General features: G+C 36.3%; 1 protein-coding gene across 2 annotated transcripts; it reads left to right on the top strand.

The window, feature by feature from the left end:
- Positions 1-3,281: 3,281 nt before the first annotated feature.
- On the top strand, positions 3,282-13,640 carry hapstr1a (HUWE1 associated protein modifying stress responses a). 2 transcript variants are annotated; one of them, XM_051713910.1, is made up of 5 exons: positions 3,282-3,345; positions 3,449-3,742; positions 7,415-7,495; positions 7,598-7,873; positions 11,381-13,640. In XM_051713910.1, the coding sequence occupies exons 2-5, from the start codon at positions 3,547-3,549 to the stop codon at positions 11,623-11,625; spliced, it is 798 nt and encodes a 265-aa protein (XP_051569870.1). In that variant the 5' UTR covers positions 3,282-3,345; positions 3,449-3,546; the 3' UTR covers positions 11,626-13,640. The 2 variants fall into 2 exon arrangements, with proteins under 2 accessions (XP_051569870.1, XP_051569869.1); XM_051713909.1 differs by having other exon boundaries at positions 3,304-3,742.
- Positions 13,641-25,443: the final 11,803 nt, after the last annotated feature.

The following is a 25,443-nucleotide window of genomic DNA, read 5'->3' on the forward strand; positions in this document are numbered from 1 at the left end:
TTTACATTTATTCATTTGGCAGACGCTTTTATCCAAAGCGACTTACAAAAGAGGAAAACATAAGCGAATCATCTCAAGGAGACAGGTGTACGAAAAGTGCTGTATTACAAAGTTTCACTAGCATCATAATAGTATTCAAAACATAATAAAGTGCAACAGGAAATCTTTTTTTTTTTTTTTTTTTTTTTTAATGACTGGTTAAGTGCTTATGGAAAAGATATGTTTTTAGTCGTTTTTTGAAGACAGAGAGTGAGTCAGCTTCATGGATGCAGTTGGAAAGGTCGTTCCACCAACGTGGTACGATGAAGCTGAAAGTCCGGGAAAGTGTTTTGGTGCCTCTTTGTGTTGCTTTTGGTGGTTCCCAAATATATCAATCCACTACCGCCCGGAAAACCTCAACCTCAAAACTGGAATCAATTCGCGCACCGCTTTAAACCCTCCAAAAATTGGCCACATTCACTTCCATTGCAAGTGCCTCACCGTACCCTCAATTTTTGCCTTTTTTTAATTTTTTTTAAAAGAAAAGTAGGGATGAGTCTGTATTGATCCCGGAATATTCCTTTAACAGAAAACTGTATTCAAGAAAAAAATAGCACATAAAAATATGCTGTTCTGGAGACGTCCATTTATTAATTATTATTTAATTGGCATATTTTATTGAGAATTATTATTATTATTATTATTTTTATAGTAGTTGTAGTTTATTTCTGATTCTTGCAGACTGAGAAGTGTCTACTAAAATCAGGAAACCAATATGGGAGGTAGTTTGAGGGGACTTAATTATTGCCCCAAAATATATTGGCAGGGAGGAAGAGCAGCTGGGTCCTGTCTGCAAGGTAATAAGTAGTCATTCGTGTTTTGAAAATACTTGGCCACATAATTAAACTGAATTTCTTCTTGCAACAAAAATTGAACTCTCTGTAGTATTCTGTAATGATTGTCATGGTTTATAAATTAACAAGAACAAAATGTTGGTGTTCTTTTTCAAACAAACATTTCATTCTCAGCCAAATACCCAAAATGGCCTCCTTTTGACACTTTAAGTAAGGCCTTTTATTCTTAGCCAAAACCACTTCAAATGCACCATCTCATCATGATTCTTTGATACATTTTTTCCTATGAGGCATAGCTGCTTTTGTTTGAAAAAAGGAAACAATGATTTCATTTTACAGTGAAAGCTCACAGAATCATTTGCAAGAGCTGACTGTGCATAACCACTGCAGTAGTTTTACACTTGTTTGGGTGCACTAGTGTTTAAGTGACCTTGAGTACACTGTAAAAAAAATATTTTTAAAAATCCTGTTGTTTAAAAAAAACAACAAAAAAAAAACTGGCAGCTGTGGTTGCCAGAATAATTATGTAAAAAATACAGTAAAAATGTAAACAACTTTACAGAACCTGTAAATTGTACAATTTAAAACTGTTCATTAATCAATTAACGTTTTATTTCTGTAGCATTTTTACAGTCTTTCACCATAAAAATTACAGACATTTTTTTACAGTAATAATAAATTTTCTTTATCAATGCAATATCATTAAAGAATTGACAAGTTGCATTTGGTATTGCAGTGTGATCGCACATTCATCTGTTTTATCAGTGGTTCACGGTATGACCATCACAATATCACAGTATCACAATGTTTACATTTATTGAGTATTCACTCAATACTTTATTAGTCAATCTTTGATTGTTGGCTGTGATAATTAGCCAATCATTACAGATCCTCTTAATCATCTTTAAATGACTTTATGATGTTTCCCTTATATACCTTAGCACTACGGTTACTAAATACACTCACTAATATCACTCAGATCATCAAGCTGCAACTTGATATAGTGGGTACCTAATACACATCTGAAAAGTGGGGAGTCAGCCTTTAGTCACTATTGTCCAGCTGTGGAACTCTCACCCTGATAACCGAGAAACTGACTCAGTTACCACTTTTAAAAAGTATCTCAAAGCATACTTATTCACTAGGGCCTTTCCTCAAGTTTAAAAAAAATAAATAATAATTTTCTTAAATTTTTTTTTTTTTTTTTTGTATATCACTTTTATTCTGTATTTTACTCTGTCCATGTAATGCACTTGGTAAACATTGTTTTAGCTTTACTTAATATTAGGTTGCATCCTTTGTATGCAGCAGATGAATTTTGAACTTGACAGCTGTCTCTGTGTTGTATTATGGTTAATATATATTAGTGAACCTCATTTGTACACTGTGAGTCAGTACATTAGGAATTTGGACAACCCTGCAAAATGTACCGCAAATAGCGTAGTAGCAGTTAATAGGATGGAATTTACTTTAATCGTTTACCTCAGCTTTCACCCTTTTATGTGAACATTGTAATGAAAAAGGTTATAGAAAAACTCAACAATTCTGTGTACAGCCATCAAAACTTTTTAGATATTGTACAAGTTCTTTTAAACAGATTTTCAATGGAAAATTTACTTACAATTACACTAAGACTGTTCATTAAACCTACATTTTGTTAAATCCCACATTGTCTCAAAACTACCTACAGGGCTGAAGTGGTTTACTCGTAAATGATAACACACTACTTGATCAGCAATGTCTCACTCTATCTCAAGTTTATGTTACATCTCAGTATGTGGGAAATACTGTCTAATTAGGCTACTAGCAAATTGTAATAAGCATTTACACTAAAAATGTTACTTCCTTTTTTTTTTTTTTTACTAAAATATGGCAAGAAAATATAAAATATATGTATTTTTTTCTCATTGGCATATGAAAAGTAAGCCTGAAAACACCTAAAAGAATAAAAATACAAATGTTATTATTGTAAATAAATGTGTAATATATTTTTTAATGATTTATAATTAGTATATATCAGTATGTAAATAAATATGACAATTTGCAGGATATCAGACACATACTATTATATCATAGTACTATACACTCAAAAAATATTTTAGTCTATTTTTTATTTATTTACACATTTCAATTTCATAACAAAATTCCATCAAATTGAATTGTGTAATGTTGAACAATATTACATCAATACAAATTATTAAAAAAAAATATTTATTATATAAAAATATTTATTTTTTATTTCATTTTATTAAAGATTACTCAATTCAATTTGATGGAATTTTGTTATGAAATTGAAATGCGTAAATCTTGCAATTATTATTATTATTTTTTTTTTTTACTATCACGTTTGTTCTGTTTCTATGATCAGAGATCACAAAGCATTGTTGCTCCAGGCATGCGCAAAGCAAAGGGGCGTGTTTAAATAGGAACCGCCCACACGAAGGAACGCGTCAAACTGCGCAGGGCAAAAGCAATCCTCTAACCGGAGTAGAGTAGACAGCTACTGTCTTGGGTAAGCAGAAGTCGGCGTCGCAAAATATAAAATGTTTCACTTTATTTACTTTTAATTCTGAATGATAAATACACAGCTGATGATATTAACCGATACTGCTCAGGTGCTGTATGGTTTCAAGACCGAAAACTAACCCATAAGAGCAAAACAAAATCACTCGAACAACGACCAGAAGTTCACCGAAGTGTCTCAGTATTCATCATGGAGGAGAAGAAGCAGGAAAGCGAAGCGGAGATCCACGAACACGGACCCGAACATTGGTTCTCCAAATGGGAGCGCCAGTGCCTGGCAGAGGCCGAACGAGAAGAACCGAACGAGGAGGACGTGGACCAGAACCAAGACAAACTCTGGCATCTCTTCCAGAATTCTGCTACCGCGGTGGCGCAACTTTATAAAGGTCTGTGAGCAGATATTGAGACACCATCAGCGGCCCACCGGCTCGGCTAAAGAAACCGGCCGCTTCTAGAAAAATAAAGCATAAAACCGCTGTTTCTAGACCGAACAGCATACAACCGAGCCTGTGGAGCGAATACCGGTCCCATTTGACCACTAAAGTGATCGGAATCCGGGTTTTGCGCTTGATTTTGGTCATGTTAACTGTAATTAGCTTTAGCCGCACCGGTCTGGCTGTGTGTTTGACAGTTTGCTCGTTGTTATCATGTTGGCTAACCGGCTAGTTACTGTAGCTCTGTGATGTGAGAGATTTTAGGCCGGTCATTGTTCTTTTCATCTAAACTATCCATATAGGAGAGGCTCGTTTTTTAGTTCCAGACGAAAACTTTCAAGAAAATGTGCTGGTCATGTTTAACGACACATTAATTAAATTTTGCATAAAGAAAAAGAAGCCTACACTTAGGACCTTTAAGATATTTTTGCATTGTGACATTATTTTATCATGTCACGATGCATGATTACAATACATACCATTAAGCATATTTTACCACCCAATTCTCATTACCCTAACGCTGGATGTTGTACTTTTGCCATTGTATTCAGTGCTAATTTTGATGACAATCATAATGTAACAAATTCCTTTTTTTACTGTATTGCAAATATATGTATTTTTTTTTAACGATAAAACAAAAATGAAAGGTAGCACCAAGAGAGTATTACTGCGATATATAAACATTTTACAATTTAATATCTAGTTTTCTTCACATTGCGTTAAGAGAATATTATAAAGACCATCTTTTTTTATTTTTTATTTTATTTTATTTTATTTTTTTGCTGTAATGAAAATTGGAGTGTAAAATGTGTTACTTTTTAAAAATGTCACAATGCAAAAACTCAAAAGCTTAATTTTCTGTGTGCAAAATATAATTTCACTCTTGTTTCTTTAGATTTTTGGAATAAAATAGGACCGGGACATATTGTTATCAGGTTTATTCAGAATCACTCACGCATGTGTTGTAGGCTACAATGGGGCTAAAGATATGTCTTCAGGAAAATTAGCTTTTTTTGCTTTTTTGTGGTCACAAAGTGTATCAAGGTTTATAAAATATATTTATTGAATATTGATGGAGCAAAATAATTTGTGTCAAAAGAAATAATAATGGAAGTTTCTTTTTGATTAAAATTCGTTTAAAAAAAAAAAAAAAGGGTGGCAAGGGGGCCTGTTACCTCCTATTTGGGGTAAAAGGCCCCACTGGAATTTATGGTGATATCGTGTAGATATATAAAGGCAATAGTTATAGGGCACAATTTGACAACTAACGCAAATACTTTTGAGACAGCAAGATGCTTTTTTGAGTAACAAATTATGATAATGCTTATTCAAAATAACTACTTCAGAAATGGTTGCAACATTTCCTGTTAATTTCAATCATATTTGACATTTCATTACATCTCAAGTATTCTATAAACAAATGAATCTCCATTGTGATTGGATCAGTCAATGTGAGCCCATTTCATAACAAATCTTTTCCCCCCCACTTAAGAAAAACAATGTGTTTTATTGGGGCCTTTAGCCCCTGCAACAGGGGGGCTTTTTACCCCATATACTATCCTTTCACGTATTGGACAGTATCCCTTCAGTGCTCCTTCAGAAGCTCTGCCCCCCCAAATTCATGCATGTGCATTGCAATGGCACTAACAGCTGTGTGAAATAAAATAATAATATAAAATGTTAATAAATGAATGACAAGCAAGCACAAAAACACAGCATACAAAACACAACAGAGTATAAACTAGCGAGAGTTAGTTGTTTATTTTGATTTAACAATAACACATAAAAAACTACAGTGACCAAAGGGGACATTAGATTTATAGCTAAGCTAACAAAGAAGCTAACATTACCTAGCATAACATTTTGATTTATGCATCAATCCAAATAATCCCACTGTGCTAACAAACTTGTGTTTTTAGGCCGTCTGGACTATAAAAACCTCTGTAAACTTTGTACAGACAAATACTATGATATAGAGCGACACAGCAAGTAATGTAAATAATGTTAGCTAGGTAGTTGGTTAGCAAACTGTTGCAAAGATAAAATGCAGAGAGGACGAGGCACTTTCCTTGAGCCAGAACACCAGCTCCAGATAGCAACACTCACAACTCTCCTGCTACTGTAGCAACAACAGCATATCTTGGTTCTGTGAAACATAGCAAAACTAATGTTACCCACCTATCAAGCAGAAACAGAGCAACCTCCTCATCCGTCTTCAGGCCTTTCAGCTGTCGTAAGTCTGTCCACCGTTGGAAAGCCTCTCTGATGTTTACGTGGCTCCTAGCCCTTGTCTGATCATACCCCTTCTTTTTCATTTTATATTCACATGACCTTTTTGTCGTGGGCTGTTTCTCGGCCATCTCTCCTGCTTGGAGTTCAGCAAGTTGGCATTAGCTAGATTTACTGTCCCTCTTCTTCTTCGAATGAATTTTCCTCTTGCTCACTGCCCGTTTCCCCCATCTCCCCTCCCCTTCTCCCCCATCCTGTGCACGAGCACGAACTGCCCCCTGTTGCTGGTTGGCTGGAATGGTGTTGTGTGGATCGGTCCGATCCACTTTGTTTATTTTCTCATTTACAGGGCCAGGGCTGTGTATAAACACCAGAGTTTTTTTCAGCACACACACAGAATGGACAGCTAGCGGACTGTGAAGAGATATTCGTGGAATTTGACAAAAAGTGTGTTGGATTAAAATGACTCACTCCACCTTTAATCACCTTTAAAAAAACTGAAAATTACAAAGAAGTATTTTGTCTAAAAAATTTAACATTTCAGGAATTTTCATTAGCTATATACATTTGCAACATTTTAAAAATGATTAAATATCAGAACAAATTACCTCAAATAAACTTTTAGAGATTACACACAATGATCTCATGGACCAGGAACATTTTGCAGTGTATAGTGACAAACAGGTGTTTAGGAAAGTACTGTGGTAGTTTTTGTTGATATTTAGTGCTTTGGGAGAAAATAAAATAAAATGTGCCTTTTACACTTTGGGGGGGGGTCTTTAGCCCCGTTGTACTCTATGGTTTTATAAAAATCCTAAAGTTTAATGTAAACCCTTGCAGGTTAGTCAGTTACTAAGCTAGCTTCTGTCTCATGAATTATGGCTGTGTTTCAAAACCTAGGTGGTCTGATGTCACATTTGGCATCAAAGGCAAAGTTGAATGAACTATGATGCCCAACTATTTTGTCCAGGAAGGCAGCTCACTTGGTTTTGAAACACCACCATTGTCTGGCTAGGATTAGGATTAGCTGAACTCTGTCAATGGCTGTTTTTGCTTGCAGTGGTTCTTGTGAGCAAACTTGTGCTGAACAAATGTAGAAAATGGCAAGGGGGACTGCATTTTATTTTAGCAATAAATTAGCTGTTTTATGGTTGAGCAGTAAATGCTCTAGAAATGGCACTGTTTAATGAACATTGTTTAATCCATTGTAAAACCAGCTGAATTTGACATGTCCACTTGGTTAGAAAAGTGTTTTTTCATGCTTTTCCCAGTCTTCAATTAAGTGGTTGACAGTAGTAAGTCTATCATAATGATTTTCTGAAACGTTTTTATTTTGGTAATCTCTGTAGTCCGTAATGCCATAGGAGCACACCTGATTTTATTCCTGTCTTGCAGATCGAGTCTGCCATCAGCAAGGACTGTCATTGTGGTCTGCATTTCAGAATGCTGCAACAGCAGTGACTAATCTTTACAAAGGTAACTCATCGGTGCCCATTTGCACATAACTAGAACACCACACTGCTGAACGATGTATAACTTGCTTGTATAATCTGATCTGGAATGTGATCTCTTCAACAGAGAGTGTTGAAGCACACAAGAGGAGCTATGACTTAGGAATTCAGATTGGTCATCAGCGGCGTAATAAGGAGGTTTTGGCCTGGGTCAAAAAGCGAAGGAGAACTATACGAAGGGAAGATTTGATAAGTTTCCTATGTGGCAAAGCAATACCGCCAAGGACTTCTAAATCTGCTCCCAAACTGACAGTGATGTCACCTAACCGATCACCTTCATCAGACACAGTGTCATCTGTAGAGACTGATTTACAGCCCTTCTGTGAGGCCATAGCACTACATGGTAAATATCACTGCCCACTCATAGCTGATAAGAAACGACTGCACGTGATTGTGTCTGCGCATTTCTCTGTCACCAACATTTGGTGACTGCACTTTTTAGTTTACATATGGTGGTCATTATTCTAGCATACTGTCAAATGGATTGTACTGTTCCCTCTTAAAAATCCCAAAGATGCTCTTGTTTGAAAGTTTAGAGTTATTTAGGGTCTTTGGGTTATGGGCCTTGTATGTGTACATGCCTAACAACTTAAAGGTGAAGTGTGTAACTTTTTTTTTTATGTCAAAATACATTCTACTTTCCCAGTTTATTGTTCATTGACAACTATAAGTAAGCCAATCATGGGTTTACCTCATCCAAAAGTATAAAAACTGAGCCTCTTAGACACAGTCAAAACATTGATGTTTATATTTTAAGCGGCCCACTCAGCTCCACCCATCCAGTTCTAGCTCAGTCTATAGCGTGAGTTTGGGGAGTGGCTACTTGGTTCAGCCAGGGGAATATGAACAGCAATGGCAGACATGTACAGAGGAAAATAAATTAAGCTTCGCCAGAGACTTGCTAAAAGACATAGAGAACGGAGTAAAACCAGAGTGAACATTGGCATCCTATTTACAAGATGGAGGGCACACACACGCCACCATTACAAATGACAAGATCGTTCTGGCAAACGAGAGCGGCAATAACAAGATCGCTGCGCAAGTTCCTAATACACCGCCGCCTCCACCCGTCAACAACAGCGATCTGCCCAGGATGCCAAAATGGTCAGAAACGGTCCAATTCAAAATACTTGCATACCCATGATTTGTTTCCAACTGTCTGTGCTATCCGTGGTTTTCTTGGCTACAACTTCCACAGTTGTAATGAAACATTCGTCAAGATGTTTCACATGGTTGAACTTCTCCATGGTACTTTAAAATGGCAAATTCTCATGTAAAATTCAAATGGGTCACATGCGCAACGATATCGATGGAAGCCGCGCAGGTGAGCTGCTCTGCGTTTGTCACGAGAGCTCGCATTTTATGGAGTGCCCGGTTGATGCGCTTGCACGGATCCTGTCAGTGGAGCTCGCATTTCGCGTGAAGCTCGGTTGATGCATGCGCATGGATAGCAGAGCACAATATGGCTTCAAAGACCTCGCGCACATCCGTGTCCCACATGAAAAGCGTATTTAGCGCTCATAAAGTCAAATTAATTTAATAAGGTTGCTTAATCACCTGACGGAAATACGTACGGACGTGGCTGACATGAAAGTATTTTTTATTTTCATTTTTTAAATATAAATCTCCCCAATTTGGAATGCCCAATTTCCAATGCGCTGTAAGTCCTTGTGGTGGCGTAGTGACTCGCCTCAATCCGGGTGGCAGAGGATGAATCTCAGTTGCTTCCGTGTCTGAGACCGTCAATCCGCGCATCTTATCACGTGGCTTGTTGATCGCGTTACCGCGGAGACAAAGCATGTGTGGAGGCCCACGCTATTCTCCGTGGCATCCACGCACAACTCACCACGCGCCCCACCGAGAGCAAGAACCACATTATAGTGACCACAAGGAGGTTACCACATGTGACTCTACCCTCCCTAGCAACCGGGCCAATTTGGTTGCTTAGGAGACCTGGCTGGATTCACTCAGCACGCCCTGGATTCGAACTCGTGACTCCAGGGGTGGTAGTCAGCGTCAATACTTGCTGAGCTTCCCAGGCCCCCTGACATGAGAGAGTATTAAAATAAAGGTACATCTTAAAAATAAAAAAAATAAAAAGTCTATATCGATATTTACACATTGTATCAATAAAATTGGATCGTTGGTCATTGGATCGATGGATTGTTACACCCCTACTAGATCCCCCTACACCAGCTGCCGTTCAATTTGGCGACGTTGTCGGATGAGCCGATTCCTCTGCCATGCTTTCTGTCCGGTGTGTTAATGTTATAGTGGTCTTGTTCATTACGACGTTAAACGTTTGTCACCTTTTATTTAGTATGGCCTGTTTGTTCATAGGGAATCAGAGAGTGCGAAAGGGCATGATGAGTCTAAGGGGTGCTGGCTAATGTTGTTTGAAAACATATTTTTGTAATTCCATTTGGTGCTACTAGTAGCGCAGAAATTACACACTTCACCTTTAATCAATATAAACAACATTAAATGTGAACAGATTTTTACATATTGTTTGTTGATAAAAGATGAAGTAAAAGATATGAAGCTTTTTTTTTTTTTTATGTGAAGTGTCATGTCTGCACAACTACCATTACCAAATAGAACTACAAAAATAATAGCCGTTTTCTGAACACTTTGTTGAGCCAATGTTGTTGTTTTGGGCTGGTCAGGATTCTTAAACAAACAGCAATGTTTTGATAGTGCCACAATGTTTACACTTTTTTGGGGGGTGAAATCACATCACAATTGGCTTCTAGTTGACTGAAATTATTTTAGCTTTCTTTTAGTTTAAAGTACAGACTCCACCTTTAAGAGTTTTTTAATATCTGATTTGATAGGATCTTAAAGGAATAGTTCTCCTATTGCTTATATGAATAGTCATAATTGACTCACCTTCAGGTCATTCCAAACCTGTATGACTTTCTTTCTTAAGCCCAAAGTATACTTTGGTTTTGACGCGAGCGCTTGGTGTTTGCGCACAGCCGATTGCTAGCCTTTCAAGGTATACTTCATTTGACCGTTCGCACATTCACAGGTGGATGACGCATAAGTGCTACAACTGCTATGAGATACTGGACTATTTCTTTTCGGGAGTTTAGACACATAAAAATGTCTTTATAGTCCTTCAGACTTGAGTTATACAAATGCAGGTAACTCATGACCTCCTCACACGCATTCGACATTCTCCATCCACCTTCATCTCCTGATTTTTACTGGCGAATACATCTTCTAGTGCTTCTTTGTGATGGCAAAGACTCAATTGTGAGTGTTGCCACCTTGTGGACCCACTGATTACTGCAAATAATTCCAGGCCCATGTGCATTCTGCTTGTTCAGAGTACTGTATGTGTGGTTAGAAAAATTGTGCTGCACATGTTCAGTGCTCAAGCAATCTGCTGATGTCAAAATGTGTGTCACGCATCCTGTACACAGATGCCTAGCGTTCACATCTGACCAAAGTGTACTTCAAACACTAAAGGATAATTTTTTATTAGATTATTTTTAATGCATTGGCAGTTGATAGAGACTCACTTGAAGCTTAAAGTACCCAAAAGTATTATAAAACTAGTTAATGTGGATCATGTGTCATATTCCAAGTCTTCTGAAGGCATGTGATAGGTTTTGGTGAGAAACAACCCAAAATGCAAGTAGTTTTTGTGTGAAAATTTTGATGTCCGTTGCATGGTCATGAGTGCATTGAAAATAAACATTAAATTATGCATAAAACCATCTTACCAAGCCCACCACGAGCTTGTTTAAAATTTTTCATTATTGATGGCCAGCAAATGTGGGGTTGACAGAAAAGAGTGCAATGTATTGGTGAGCCAGTTAATTATCTCATGTTTCATTTGTAGGTCTAAGTGGAGCGATGGCAAGCATCAGCGTCCGCTCTAGCACTCCTGGCTCACCTACTCATGTCAGCGGCAGCGCAAACGCTGGTCGTAGAAGGAACGGACTGCACGATGTAGACTTGAACACTTTCATATCGGAGGAGATGGCCATCCACCTTGGCGCCGCAGGCACCAGGAAGCGGACCTCATCCCAGTGCGCTGATGCCATCACAGACTCCCCAACCCATAAACGCAACCGAATGATCTGAGCTCAATTATTGTTCTGTATGCTCTGTGCTGCTTGAAATAAAAGCCACTTAATCCTCAACTCTTGCGTTCCCCTTAAAAGGAAACGAGAGCCATTCAACACCATACACGTATATTCAGTACAGTATGCTATATGGTGGAAACTAGTTCATAGCTCTCTATTGATTTGTTTCTTTTACTCTCACCACAAAATATCTTTCGGTCAATTGACAGCATTATTGTTTGAGTTGTACAAAGCCATCTGTACCCAATGTATTGGAAATGCATTAACTACAAGATTGCAATGTCCAGATAGGCTGTTTTTTAGCTCACAACTTCTCCCTAGTTGCGCTTTAGTAGTGTTGCCAAGCAAATAACTGGGTGTTTGTTTGATAGATAATGGTGTCAGCATCAGCTTATTTCTCATCAGTGTGTTTTCATTTTTCCTTTGCACTCATTTAATGGCAGTTTGGTTGTGATCATTTTAGAAATGTGCAACGTTAATAGTCTTAAAACTGCTGCTAATTTAAATGTTTGTGTATTGAGATGATTGCAATAATGATTTTGCACTAATGCATTCAGTCAGATCTATGTTTATTTTATTAATTGTAAGGACTTCAAAAGAGGAAAAAGAACTGTGAAGGAGGCTTATTGTATAATGGTGCAATTGTTGACATTTAAAATTTCAAGGCTGTTGCGACTTGGTTTAAGGGTTAGGTGAATCTTAGTAGGAATGGCGTTCTGCAGAGCTGTCTCTCAGGAGAGCTACCTAATTAGAAAAAAACTCGTCGTCTTGAAATTGAAGTGTCCTTTAAGTGATTTTCAAATCCATGCCAGAGATTTGGAAAGCTGCACATTTAAGGTCCAGCTTTGTACTGATGCATAGAAGTCAAACTGGACCCAGAACAATTCATGCTTCTTGGGTAATTTAAGTGTGTACTACTTTGTGTTGGCAAGGTTGGAGCTGGGAACACTGATATACCACACAACTGATATAGATTTTATTTTTCTCCCTGTTAGAATTTCTTGATATAAGATGCTTAAGATATAATTAATTAGTTGATATGATCCTCATGGTACACATCTAGAATAATTACTGTTTGGCACTTTCAGTTAAGGAGTTTTCTAGTTTTGGTGGTGGGGAATCATATGATGTGATCTTGATCTTGAAAGTTTTGTCAAAGCATTTTTGCCCCAAACAAACTGTTTTATGCAGACGTTTTGTTGGAAATGTTTGAATTTTTGTCACTGATTTTATTTTTTTGCAAAGCGAAGGCAATATAAATGTAGGCTATTTGGTTAATTTAATTGATTTCAGAAATGCTTCCATAAATCGAACGTGGGTCTTAAGATTGATTGCTCTGAAAATAATGTGTTTATCATTAATATTGAAATGTAATGCATTTTGTAAATGTAAAGGTTAGGAAGTAAAGCTAACATTCTGCCATAGGCCCATTGTCAAAGTAAAGTTTGGAAAGTAAAACAGTCTGTATTATCCAGAACATTACAATGAAAACACAGTTGCCATTTAAAAAAAAAAAAAAAAAACCTGCATAAGTTATAAGCTAAGTTATTAAAGAGTTACATTTGTATATTCACATCAAGTGTGTATGTTTTGTTTACAGTATTTTAAAGGGGTCATAACATGAGGAATCACATTTTCCTTGATCTTTTAACATATAAGAGGTCATTGTACTATAAAAACATGCTGTTTCAGAACTTCCTCATTGCAAAAAGAGCATTTATAGAAACCAGGCTGCCAAAACGACTCGTTCTCTACTTCCTTCACATTGTGATGTCACACTGAAGTGGAACTTTACAGGTGTGTTCGACTTAATTACAACTTCTAATATGTCAGTCTGTGGTAGAAATAATAGTATGGTAGTATGCCATTACCAAGGTGTTTATTCTGACACCAGTTCCACAAAAACTCTCACAAATCCGTGTTCTTATAACAGTACATCATGTTTATATCACTTTATATGATGTTTTTCATAGTAATATGTTTATTCATAAACATTAAAAATGATTAAAAATACTGACTCCTTTATTGGTATAAAAAAAAAAAAAAGGCTTTTATTGGACTTTTCTTGTACACATAGCAGGCATAATTTATAATTTAATCTGTTTAATACAGATTAAACAGAACATAACCTTTTCAAAAGAATAATGTTTCTGGTTATATGTAAAATTCAAACATCTGTCTATCTGAATTCTACAATGGACTGCAATAAAGAAAACAAACATCACGTGATCTGCCATGACTGATGTAGGTTCAGCTTATGATGGGAAGCACAAAAGTGTCTGGCTTGTTGGCTCTCTTTTGAACTCCACTCCCCGACTACAACCGCAAATCTAGCAGATCTATAAATCCAGTGGAAAGTCCAACACACTTATTTGCATCTGACCGCCTCCACAACAACACATCAATGCCTACTTTACCTTATCACCTCTGTAGCCCTGCCCATTAGCGGTGAGATGGCAAGGAGAGAGCATGTCAGTCAAGAACAGAGAGTCAATCATAACAGTGGACATTTACGGTCAAGTCTTAAAGGAGAAGCAGCACCAAAACCGAGCGTTTCTGACAGCGGGTCATAATGAGGGTGGAAAATAATCATGTTTAACAAATATATGACTGTTATTTTGCACAAAAAACCTTTACTAATATGATAAGTGAACCTCATGGAACTTATAAAATAATAAATAAATAAATAAAATAAAAAGCCCTTTAACAGACAGAATTTGTCATCATAGTATCAGCTGAGATTAACAGCAACAACTTATATTTTCATAAATAAAAATGATTAGTTGTTCAGTTATTAAATTAATTTTCTTATACGTACCGTCTCAGTGCGAAAAAGTGATTTTGTAATGCGTAGTTTTGAGTCATGCACACCTTTGAAAAAGGAGAGGTAGCTATGATTGCAAAAACTTTCTGACACAATCAACATCCTTGCAGGATGTACACCTATTATCTAAAGCAGGAGAGGATGTTTCAAACCACTGAGATTCTTGATTTGCCACAGGTATGAGGTATTGTTTGTGAAGGCTTGGAAAAAATAGGTACCTGAAAAAGATAATAATAATAATAAAAATAAAAATAAATCAATACCTGATGCACAACTGCCCTCGTGTGGCAATTAATATACTTGCAACGGATAAAGTCTGAAAAAATGACGAGTTTGGTAAAATGTAGGAAATATTTATGATAATTAATTATGTCGTCATGGAGCACCCTTGAGGATGGTAACAGACAATATAAAATGTCATAACTTCATTAATCTACACACAATTAAAATAAACACTATTTTGACATGTTTAAACAGCTGTTGCTCTTTAAAGCAACAATAACAGAACTCCATGAATACTTAATGAAGAAAAAATGATACAATTATGATCAGTGACATCTATAACATCAGGTCACAAACAGAATTTAATTATGTAATGTTTAATTTGACCTCTGTCTATGAGGTTAACAACCCTAGAGGTCTTAACATTTTAAAAGAAATGGAAAGGAGGAGGCCTAATTATTTTAAGAATGTAATACAATCATAATGCTGCATGGTTTTGAGTGGCTGCTTAGAACATGTTCTTCATTAGACATCCGAGTGACCTGATCGAGCCATGCATGCTGAACTGGTTTCAGATGGTTTGGGTGAAGATTATATCACTATAGAAACTATCTTTCATTCTGTCCCAGCTGCATGGATGCTTGTTTACAGCATGTTTTTCTGAGGGGACGCTGTTTATGACGTCATCCTTCTGCACAGAGTTGATGGAAGTTAGAAAACTAGACACTGGATGGCGCTGTTACCACAGCCATGTAAGCATGTGCATGTTCTTTCTTTGTCATTACCCACATTGCCTTTTAAATTGTGTACAGTACATCTTTCTTATCAAAGCTGGAGGAAGAAAAAACAAAACAAAAAAACAAACAAACAAAAACAAAAAAAAAAGAATTCATCAATGGAACCAACAGCAGCTTTTTAGATAAACTGCTGAAGATGACAAATGTTATGTTAATTGTCATTTTGCTGAATGTTTTTATTTTTATTTTTATTTTTTTATCTCATGTGTCTCACAGTACACTAATTGCAGAGACCATCACTCTTTTAAGAGCAGTCTTGGGTTAAGTACATTAGCTCAAAGGAACAAGGATGATAGTTCATTGACTGTTGAAATTGTAACTCACCAGTTTCTGGGTCACCCCAACAAGGTACAGTTCTACTTATAAGTTTACACACCCCTTGTAGAAACAACATTTATCATTTTTATGTTGGCTTGTCAAAGGCTCTTATCGTACAAAATCAAAGAAGAGGCTTATTACACATCTCAGAAGAGGATCGCCTTAACACAGCTCAATAAGGACAAAAATATGGCGTGTGGGGTCTGTAGTGATCCGGACTATTGTTTCCACTTCTTTTTTCTTCTTCATCTCTCTCTTCACTATATTAACAATAAGTAAACACAAACCACATCTTGATGCAAATGGCAATCTAAAATCGTTAATGGTTGGATCGTCAGTAAAATGTAGACACACACTCTTCCCTACTCTACTGCATTCCATAATTACAAAGAGACTCTGCTCAAACACTTCAATCCCTTCCAAGCACCCACCCACCCGCACACGCACACGCACAATTTTATACAATCTTTCCCCCTTTTATTTATCCATGAGCAAGCCATGCACTTATTCAAGCTATGTATATTTAACCCTTGTGTCAATTAAAAAAAAAAGTTACTCAGAGGTCCTTATAAGAGGACAAAAATGTCCGCATCAAAAAACTGCCATAATAATATTATATAGGCCTATTAATATTATTTTCCACTTACAATGAGTGATTTTTTTTTAACCAACATCAGTCCTGATCATAACTACCAAATATTCATTCATTTTCAGGATTTTAACCCTTAAATGCCAGTTTGTTTATATAATGCCACTGTTGTTTTTTTTATGAAAACAAAAAAACAAAAAAACAAAAACAAAAAATGAATTATTTTCCATATACTAAATGCTAAGGGGAATTTTTTTTTTTTTTTTTTTTTTTCACAGTCTGGGATATGTCAGTGATTAGCAACAACGCTGATTTTGATGCATTATTAATTTTTGTGCAGTGTCAGATAAAAAAAAAACAAAAAAAAACTCACACTTAGGACCTTAGAGGACAAAAATGCCAGGGCTCCGGAATGAAAGCATAATATCATAGAATTCATGATTTTATGCTTTAATGGCACTGGGATCAAATATTGCAGTTTTAATGGGTTTTGATGGGGACATTTATGTCCTTAAGGTCCTGAGTGTAACTATTTTGTGTACACAGTGTATTATAGATGTATTATAGCAACTGAGGTTGAAATATCAAAATTACCCCCAAAAATACACACCACTGGGAAAATTTATGCCGTTGGCATTAACACAAAACAAAAATAAAAAAGACAAAAATGTCCGAAGTTCGCACAAGGGTTAAACCAGCTTCTTGTACCTTGTTTGTGGCCCCCACTGTGTTCATATTATATGTATTATTGTTAAATGCAAAACAACAACATCATACAAAAAAAAAAAAAAAAAAAAAACAACTTAAATATGTAAAAGCCTTACATATCCTTCAAACTTCAAATGTGTTCAATAAGGCCAACTTCAAAACTTATATAAGTATGCTATATATATACATATATATATATATATATATATATATATATATATATATATATATATATATATCTTATGCTAGATTTGCCAATAACGCTTTATTAAGACAACATTCAAACTGTTCTTTTCAAGTAAAAAAAAAAAAAAAAAACTCTTTTGAAGAAGAAATCAAGAGTAAAAATGCATATTGTTTTTTATTTAGCCTACTGCCCTGAGGAAGCTATGACATAACAGATTTTTATGTATATTCCACAAGACAAAATAATTGAAATTGCATACATTATACTATTGCTCAAAGGATTACATAACCTTTGTTCTTAATTTCGTTTGTTGCCGACTTAAGCATCATATTCTTGCAGTCTTTTGCAATACTCAAGAAGGCACAATATTAAGAACCAAGGGTATTAATACTTATGAACATGATAATTATTGTAATTTCAGTTATTATTTTGTCTTGTGGAATATACAGTATGTGAATATCTGTTATGTCAAAAAGCTTCCTCAAGGCAGTTCTAAATAAAAACAAAATGCATTATGATCATTCTATTTTTTCTACAAGCAGTATGTAAACTTATGAAAAGAACCACTTAAAGGTGCACTCAGTAATTTTTTCCTCATTAAAAAAGTTTTAATCTTAAAGAAATTATTAGTAATTTTAAAACATATGTTTAAGTTCATGCCCTCACATGATGAAGACTCAATTCAGTAGCCTTATAAAAGCTGTTTTCTTCTACATGGAGCGGGTCCCCTCATTGGAGCTGCCATCTCAGGATCACATGACCAGCCGAATGCTAATCACTTTATCTCAGTAATTGCCCTGTTTATGGACATTTTTCCCTCTTGGATTAATCATGGCTAACTGTGAACAATGAATTTCTACAATGGCATTGGTAACTGAAAACTATGGCAGAACTTTTGCACCTAGTGCAAATAATATTAGATGCTATTTGCACCCCAGCATACTTGTGTAAATACTAAAGCTGCCTTTTCACTATCTCTGACGTTAACATACGACTGTCGTATTTCTCCCCTTAGTGGCAGTCATGATGAATGTCTTGGCTATGTACATAACCTCGGTTCCCTGAGACGAAGGTTTCAACTAGGTCATGTAAGAAGGCACTCCCTATATGCGTTTGTGACGCTCCTGTTCTACCTGCTCCATATGGGACTCAAACCGGCGTCGCTGGCCTGGGAGGCGGGTGTGCTAACAAGGAGCCTAAAGGCTACAGCCCCTAGCTAGGAGAGTGAGTTTTATACACATTGCACAGCTATCTATCAACTGGCCACTGTTAAATGTTACTATGCATTGTTGAGTGTACTGAGTCGTAAGGGAACTGTCATTTTTCTTGCAGTGCATTTTATTCATTAAAGGGTTAATTCACCCAAAAATGAAAATTTTCTCATTATTTACTCACCCTTATGCCATCCCAGATGTGTATGACTTTCCTCTGCAGAGCACAAACAAAGATTTTTAAAAGAATATTTCAGTTGGTTCTCACAGTGCAAGTGAATAGTGACCAGAACTCTGAAGGCCCAAAAGGCAGTATAAAAGTAATCAGTAAACATGGTTAAATTCACATTTTCTGAAGCGATATGATAGGTGTGGGTAAGAAACAGATCAATATTTAAGTCCTTTTTTAACTGTAAATTTACACTTTCACTTTCACATTCAGCCACCTACTGGTTGGGGCAGGTCAAAGGTGGAGATTGATAGTAAAAAAGGACTTAAATATTAATCTGTTTCTCACCCACACCTATCATATCGCTTCTGAAGATACGGATTTAACCACTGGAGCCATATGGATTACTTTATGCCTACTGAATGTTGTTTTTGGATCTTCTGAGTTCTGGTCACCATTCAATTGCATCATGAGGACCAACAGAACTGAAATATTCTTCTAAAATTGTTCATTTGTGTTCTGCAGAAGAAAGAAAGTCATACACATCTGGGATGGAATGCAGGTGAGTAAATGAGAAGAATTAAAAAAAATGTATGAACTATGAATAAATGAATTAACGTTACATTTATATAGCGCTTTTCTGACATTACACTCAAAGCGCTTTACACAGTAAACAGGGGACTCTCCTCAACCACCACCAGCGTACCTGTGTCCTATCCCTTTAAGGGAGAAGTTACTAAAGGTTTACTACAGAATGATATTACTTTGTGTGATTTTGTTAAGCAGATGAATGAATTCTATAATATGTATGATTAATATTCACTCAGTATTTATTAGTAGTAGTATTGTTGATCATTATTGCTGTTTTTATAGTTAATATTATGATAATTAACAGCAACAACAACCATAATTCAGCATATAGGAAGCAGAAATTCATAGATATGATTTCAAATATAAATAAATGTCACATGTACACATTTAATCACACATTTACTGTAATAAAAAGCTTTTTGTGATATTTTTGCAACATAACAATCATTTCTGATTTCTACATTCATAATTGTCCAAAAATACAGAAGTTGCAGGTGTTTAGTATAAAGTTTAGGTCAAAATTCATTGATATTTTGTTGGAAACAGTAAAAAGGCAGCTTAACTCTGGAAAACAACTGTGTTTGAATGATGCTGTGTCCACGCCACTAGGTGTCAGTGTAAGTTAAAGACGACATATTCAAAAAATTACATATTTCTAACACCCTGAAACTTAGGTGGTGGCCTTTTGACCTCTTTATTGATCGTTATCAGACCCTTTGTCCATTATCACCCACCATTTAATTGTTTTAAAGGATAGTTCACCCAAAAGTGAAAATTATGTCATCATTTACTCACCCTGTTGTTCCAAACTCAAATGACGTTCTTTCACCCATGGAACACAAAAGGAGATGTTACACAGAATGACACCCTCAGTCACCATTCACTTTCATTGTATGTAAAAAAGATGCAATGAAAGTGAGTGGTGACTGAAACTAACATACTGCCTAACATCTCCCTAATGTGCTCCATGGAAGAAAGAAAAAGTCATACAGGTTTGAAAAACACAAGGGTGAGTAAATGATAACAGAATTGTAATTTTTGGGTGAACTATCCTTTATTAAACCTTTGGTCTGTTGGGAACAGACCTTTGCAAAACCAGCCATTTTCTTACAACCATCTGTGCCGGTGCAAATGAAATAACATCACATTGTGCAGTGAATCACACTGGCTTTCTCCTGTTCTATAGCAGTGATGTAGGAGCGTCTTCTGTATGTATCAGGCAACGACCATGAACAATTTATGAAGCCCATAAAATGAGCCTGACAAGAAATACAGTACGATGAAACGGGCAACAAAAGACATTTAACTTACTCATTTCTGAGCTCCTATAGATCCCGATTGTGACAGTGACCTGCGGTTGTGTTATGAGGTCAGATATATCAAGTCCCGTGCACAAGACATTTACGAGATTTTCATGAACCTGTATTTTTTGCAAAGTCTTACTATGAAGCTGTGCAAAAGACAGTGAGAAAAATCAAGAATGATGTGTGTGTGGTTAGGAGTTACTAACAAGCACCATCTCTAATCAGACATTTTTGTATCAATTCCAATGTTTACCTTTTCCTGTGGTGTTACTGAAAGCACATTGCGCAAATAGCCTCAGAGACATTTTCTGGTTCCATGGAAACCAGAAAGTAATGTGATTTACACAATCAATGACACGCTAGATTCAGAGGTTGCATTTCTCCCTCTAAGATCACTTTTTACTCCAGATTAGGGTTAGGTTTAGGGTTTGGGTGTCTTGTTAATTACATATGTGTAGCCGGTGGGTTGAAAATAATCACCACAAGACATAAATCTATTTGGGGGGGGGTGGTTGTATCATGGCTGTAAAAAAAAAAAAAAAAAACAGTGGTCGATGGGGCTGTATATATTAAAAAAGAAAAATTACTAAAAGTGAAATACAAAACTGAAATTTCATTCAACGAAATATGGTAGAGGCTAATGTCAAAAGAAAATACAAACAAGGCATTAGACTACCCATATGCTTCAGAATACATCACCTTAATACATGCTTATATCATACACAGCATTTTATACATTCAAGTACTTGCCTAAATCACTCAAAGCATTTTATGCATTTAGCACATGCTTAAATCCCTCAAAGCTTTTTACGCATTTCTAACCAGACTTTAAGGCAATGTATAACAGTTTAAAACAATAGAATTCTCATTACACATGTTCTCATTACACATATTTTCACATATAACACGTATTACACTTATTCGGAAAACACTCTGGGCTATAAATCATTAAATGGAGTCCTTTACAAAAGTTCACGAGGAGCATGTGTCCAACCAATCAACACTGGAGTAAGCGTATATAAGCCGCTGCTTACCTGTGTACTGCGACAGTTCTTCCGGCATCCCTCCACCACCCCAACTCCACCTTCATGGCTAGTTACCACTAAATCAGACAAGGAAGTCCAGGGGGGTACCTCGGGCTCAAGCCCTCCATTATGGACAGCGAGCCACATATGCTTCCCTTCTCTTCATTTCAAAGATTACATGAACATGTGAACTCATGAAATAAGATATAATTTATACTAAATTTACATACCCAGTTCTTGTATGTGTGCACAAACTTGGTCAAACTCCACACATATGCATCCTTCAAAAATTATCCATAACAAGGGCTCCATTTTAACATACGACTCTTCTGAACACATATTTAATGCAATTTAAAAGCATTTTGTGTAAAATCGGATATTTACACAAAGAACTCTCAAACGATAAACAAAACCGGGAGCTCTCTTGCACAACATTTGTTTTCACATCTCTAACATGAGAGAGTATCGGGAAGCGGGTGTTGCAAAACTCTTAAAGGGGCCACGTCCAATTTATTGAGTTTATTGAGTTAAATTACATGACATTTCTCCACTTGGCTACATATGCATTCCTTTTCACTGTATTCCATCATTTCCAACAAGAAAACAACTCACTTTACAACTTGCTTTTGGCGCTACTCTGTGGACATTTCACCCAGAAACTGGATCTTACACATGCCCACATGTTCAACAACACTTTCAAATTTGGTCACTGGGGAAAAGTTTTAAATTTAATTTAGCACAGAATGATTTTAGTTGAAGAACTTTCAACCTACTGTTGCTGAATTCACAATGAGATATATCTGGTCTCTGGAATCTGCAGACTTTTTTATTTTTAATTATTTTTTTTTTTTTAACTTTTTTTTTAACTTTTTATGGGGGGAAATCTGAGGAATTCTAAGGAACAAATTTAAACATGGTAAAATGTGTTAAATGTTTCTGAGAGTAATACAGTCTTATTAAAAAAAGCCAACTGCCATGGAGATGAATGGGAATTCTAACAGGTAGTTCTTCCCAGTTACTGTATATTAGACCACTTTGGTTAACAAAACAAAAATCTGTTTTGTCATAAATGTTTGTAAAAAAAAAAAAAACTCAGACACAAATAAACACAACCTGATGCAAAGCTGGCATTCTGCCAGGTGTGAATATATTCCTAATTCCATCTGAATCATTTATCATGTGTATGGCTCAACAGCAGTGCAGAGAGAGAGAAGGGTACAATCACAGAAGCAGAGTAACCCACGAGGTAGAGCGCTGGCAGAGCAGCACAACGCTGAGGGCACAAGCTGCTCAGAGTACATATTTTCAGCATTATTTTCGATTTCCAGACATTGGGCTTTGACAAGGCATTTATTTTCCTTCACTGTCTCTCTGTATTTAATGAAAAATGCAGCGCCACTTTCCCATCCTGAACTTCCATGGCCGTAGACCCTAAATTATAGATGTTGCCTTCAGAGCTGATCTATGAGTGCAAAGTGATGTGCAGGGTTTGAAATATTGGAGCACTTTTTTTATTTGTGGGTCTGTGCAGCAGAGATCAGTAGTTCCTTCTCTGCCATGCTATGACTCCTTGTCGATGTTGATGTAAAGGTCCCTGTAGATGACGGACTGTAATGGGACACTCAAAATGGGGTACAGGACACCTTGTTCAGTCGCACAGAAAGCTCTTAGTGTACATGTTATTATTCAGTTACAGTGTCATGATCATACCTTTTGGTTCATTTTCCCTGGTATCATTGGAGTATAGCACTGTCGCCTCACAGCAAGAAGATCCAGGGATCAAGTCCCGGCTCAACTGGGCCTTTCTGTGTGGAGTTTGCATGTTCTCCCCATGTTTGCGTAGGTTTCCTCCGGGTGCTCCAGTTTCCCCCACTAGTCCAAAAACATGCAGGTTAATTGAACTGGAGACTCTAAATTGCCCCGTAGGTGTGAGTGAGAGTCCCCCAGCCACTGGGGGTTGCGTCAGCAAGGGAATCTGGTGTAAAACTTGTGCCAAGTCAAATATGCGGATCATGGATGGTCCGCTGTGGCGACCCCTAACAGGAGCAGCCGAAAGAAGAAGATTTGCTTGTTGTTGTGTGTTTGCTTAGTTAATAAACATGTCTGTGTATTTTTTATTTTATTTGATTTTTATTTAGATTTTATATAAAGTACTCAATGTTTCAAAAGTATAGCCACAAGACGTAAACAATATGTGTGTTAACATGATTTTAGTGTGAAAAAAATGCTTACTAACCTTTACTAAAAAGTTGTTTTAAACGTTACAACTTAGATACATAACATCGTAAAACCTGTAATCTCAGTAAACAATGATTTAAACAACTTTACAGCTGAGATAATACACAAGTTTTAACAGAAGAATTAATGTAAGTGCTTTTATAATATTATAAGCTTCACATTTCTGCCTTTAAACCCTAAAAAAATTGGCCCGTTTGACTTCCATTATAAGTGACTCACTGTAACCTTTAAAGAAAAGTTTTTTTTTTTGTTTTTTTTTTTGTGGTAATCAACATTATGTCACAAATGCTGTCAACTGAGCTTAAATTGTATTGAACCTGGAATATTCCTTATATGAGCTCATTAAAGCTGCATGCATAAAAATGATAATAGGATTAGCAAAATTCTGTTTAAATAGTTTTGGAAGGGATTTAGTACTTGTAAGTTGTTTTTTACAGAAGCATACAATATTTTATGTAGTCTTAATTAATTTGAGGTCAGATACATGCATAATAATTATAAAAGAAATAGCAACTACCCCTATTACACTTTATATCTACATTCTAAAGCCAGCATACTGTATAATAGCTACAGCTTGCAGTTGGTCATTTTGAAAAGCTGCTGTCACTCCAGAGTTCAGTGCATGTTCTGCGCCCTCTCTAATGCCCGTCCAAACCAGAGAGAGTGGTTGTTTGCCTTCTGAAATGTCTAAATTATTGATTCACCAGGTTGTAGTTCTAATCTAATGGTTTAAAAATTAAACTAAAGCATTACCTCCCATGGTAAGGGATTAAAGAAAATTGGGATTTTATTATTAAAAAGCATTAATTGAAGGGAAGTTGTGGGCTTTATCAGTTTATTTTACTGTTTCAGAGGCATTTTATAAGAGCTATGAGCACAATAGAATAATGCATTACAATTCTGAGCCTACCTGAGCATTTTTTTTGGCATTCTAGTTCATATTAGAGTCAGCTGGAGTTCCATAATACGAACCCAAAAAAGTGTAAATACTGTGGCACTATTAAAACTGATTGTTTGAGCATCTTGACCAGCCTGATAGCGAAATTGGCTCAACATGTGGCAAAAGTGTAGAGTATTTGGAAACGGTTTGAAAACATTTGTAATTGCTTTTAGTGATGCTAGTGCTGCAGAAATGGCACACTTCACTTTTAAGCAGGGGTGGTATGATGCGATCTTTGAAGGGACATTTGCATGGGTGCTTCCTTGATTGTTTCATCATCAAACTGGAACTGAGGGGCACACGGAAAGTCTTGGGGGGCATGCTTTTAAGCTGTATAAATATGCAGCTCTGTATGGCACCAGCATTGAAAGTGGCCTGTTATTGTTTGAAATGAAAACCCCTGGGTAACACTGCAGCAGAAAGTTAGTTTCAATGTGGTTAATTAGAGCATTCACTGGTACTGGTTATTCAGTTTTAAATGATGTACTTGTTTTAATGTCAGTGAGACAAGAAAAATTAAGAGTGTGAGACAGATGAACTGATACAGATGTAGTGAAAAACCTTAAAATAATGTACAAACTTTGTTCCCTCTTTCAGTGAGGCTGACCATTGCATTCGTCAGGTGTACTATTCAGTCTCCATTTTATTATGGTGTCAGACCACTCGATCCCTTAGGATGTCTTATATATAACC

This window comes from Myxocyprinus asiaticus, chromosome 13, assembly GCF_019703515.2.
Source record: "Myxocyprinus asiaticus isolate MX2 ecotype Aquarium Trade chromosome 13, UBuf_Myxa_2, whole genome shotgun sequence".
Lineage (NCBI taxonomy): Eukaryota > Metazoa > Chordata > Actinopteri > Cypriniformes > Catostomidae > Myxocyprinus > Myxocyprinus asiaticus.

What these genes read in the sequence shown, in the direction of transcription:
- hapstr1a (XM_051713910.1), top strand. Translation starts at nt 3,547, where the DNA reads ATGGAGGAGAAGAAGCAGGAAAGCGAAGCGGAGATCCACGAACACGGA. An exon ending in GGTGGCGCAACTTTATAAAG is followed by an intron (nt 3,743 to 7,414) that starts GTCTGTGAGCAG and finishes CCTGTCTTGCAG; the next exon opens with ATCGAGTCTGCCATCAGCAA. An exon ending in AGTGACTAATCTTTACAAAG is followed by an intron (nt 7,496 to 7,597) that starts GTAACTCATCGG and finishes TCTCTTCAACAG; the next exon opens with AGAGTGTTGAAGCACACAAG.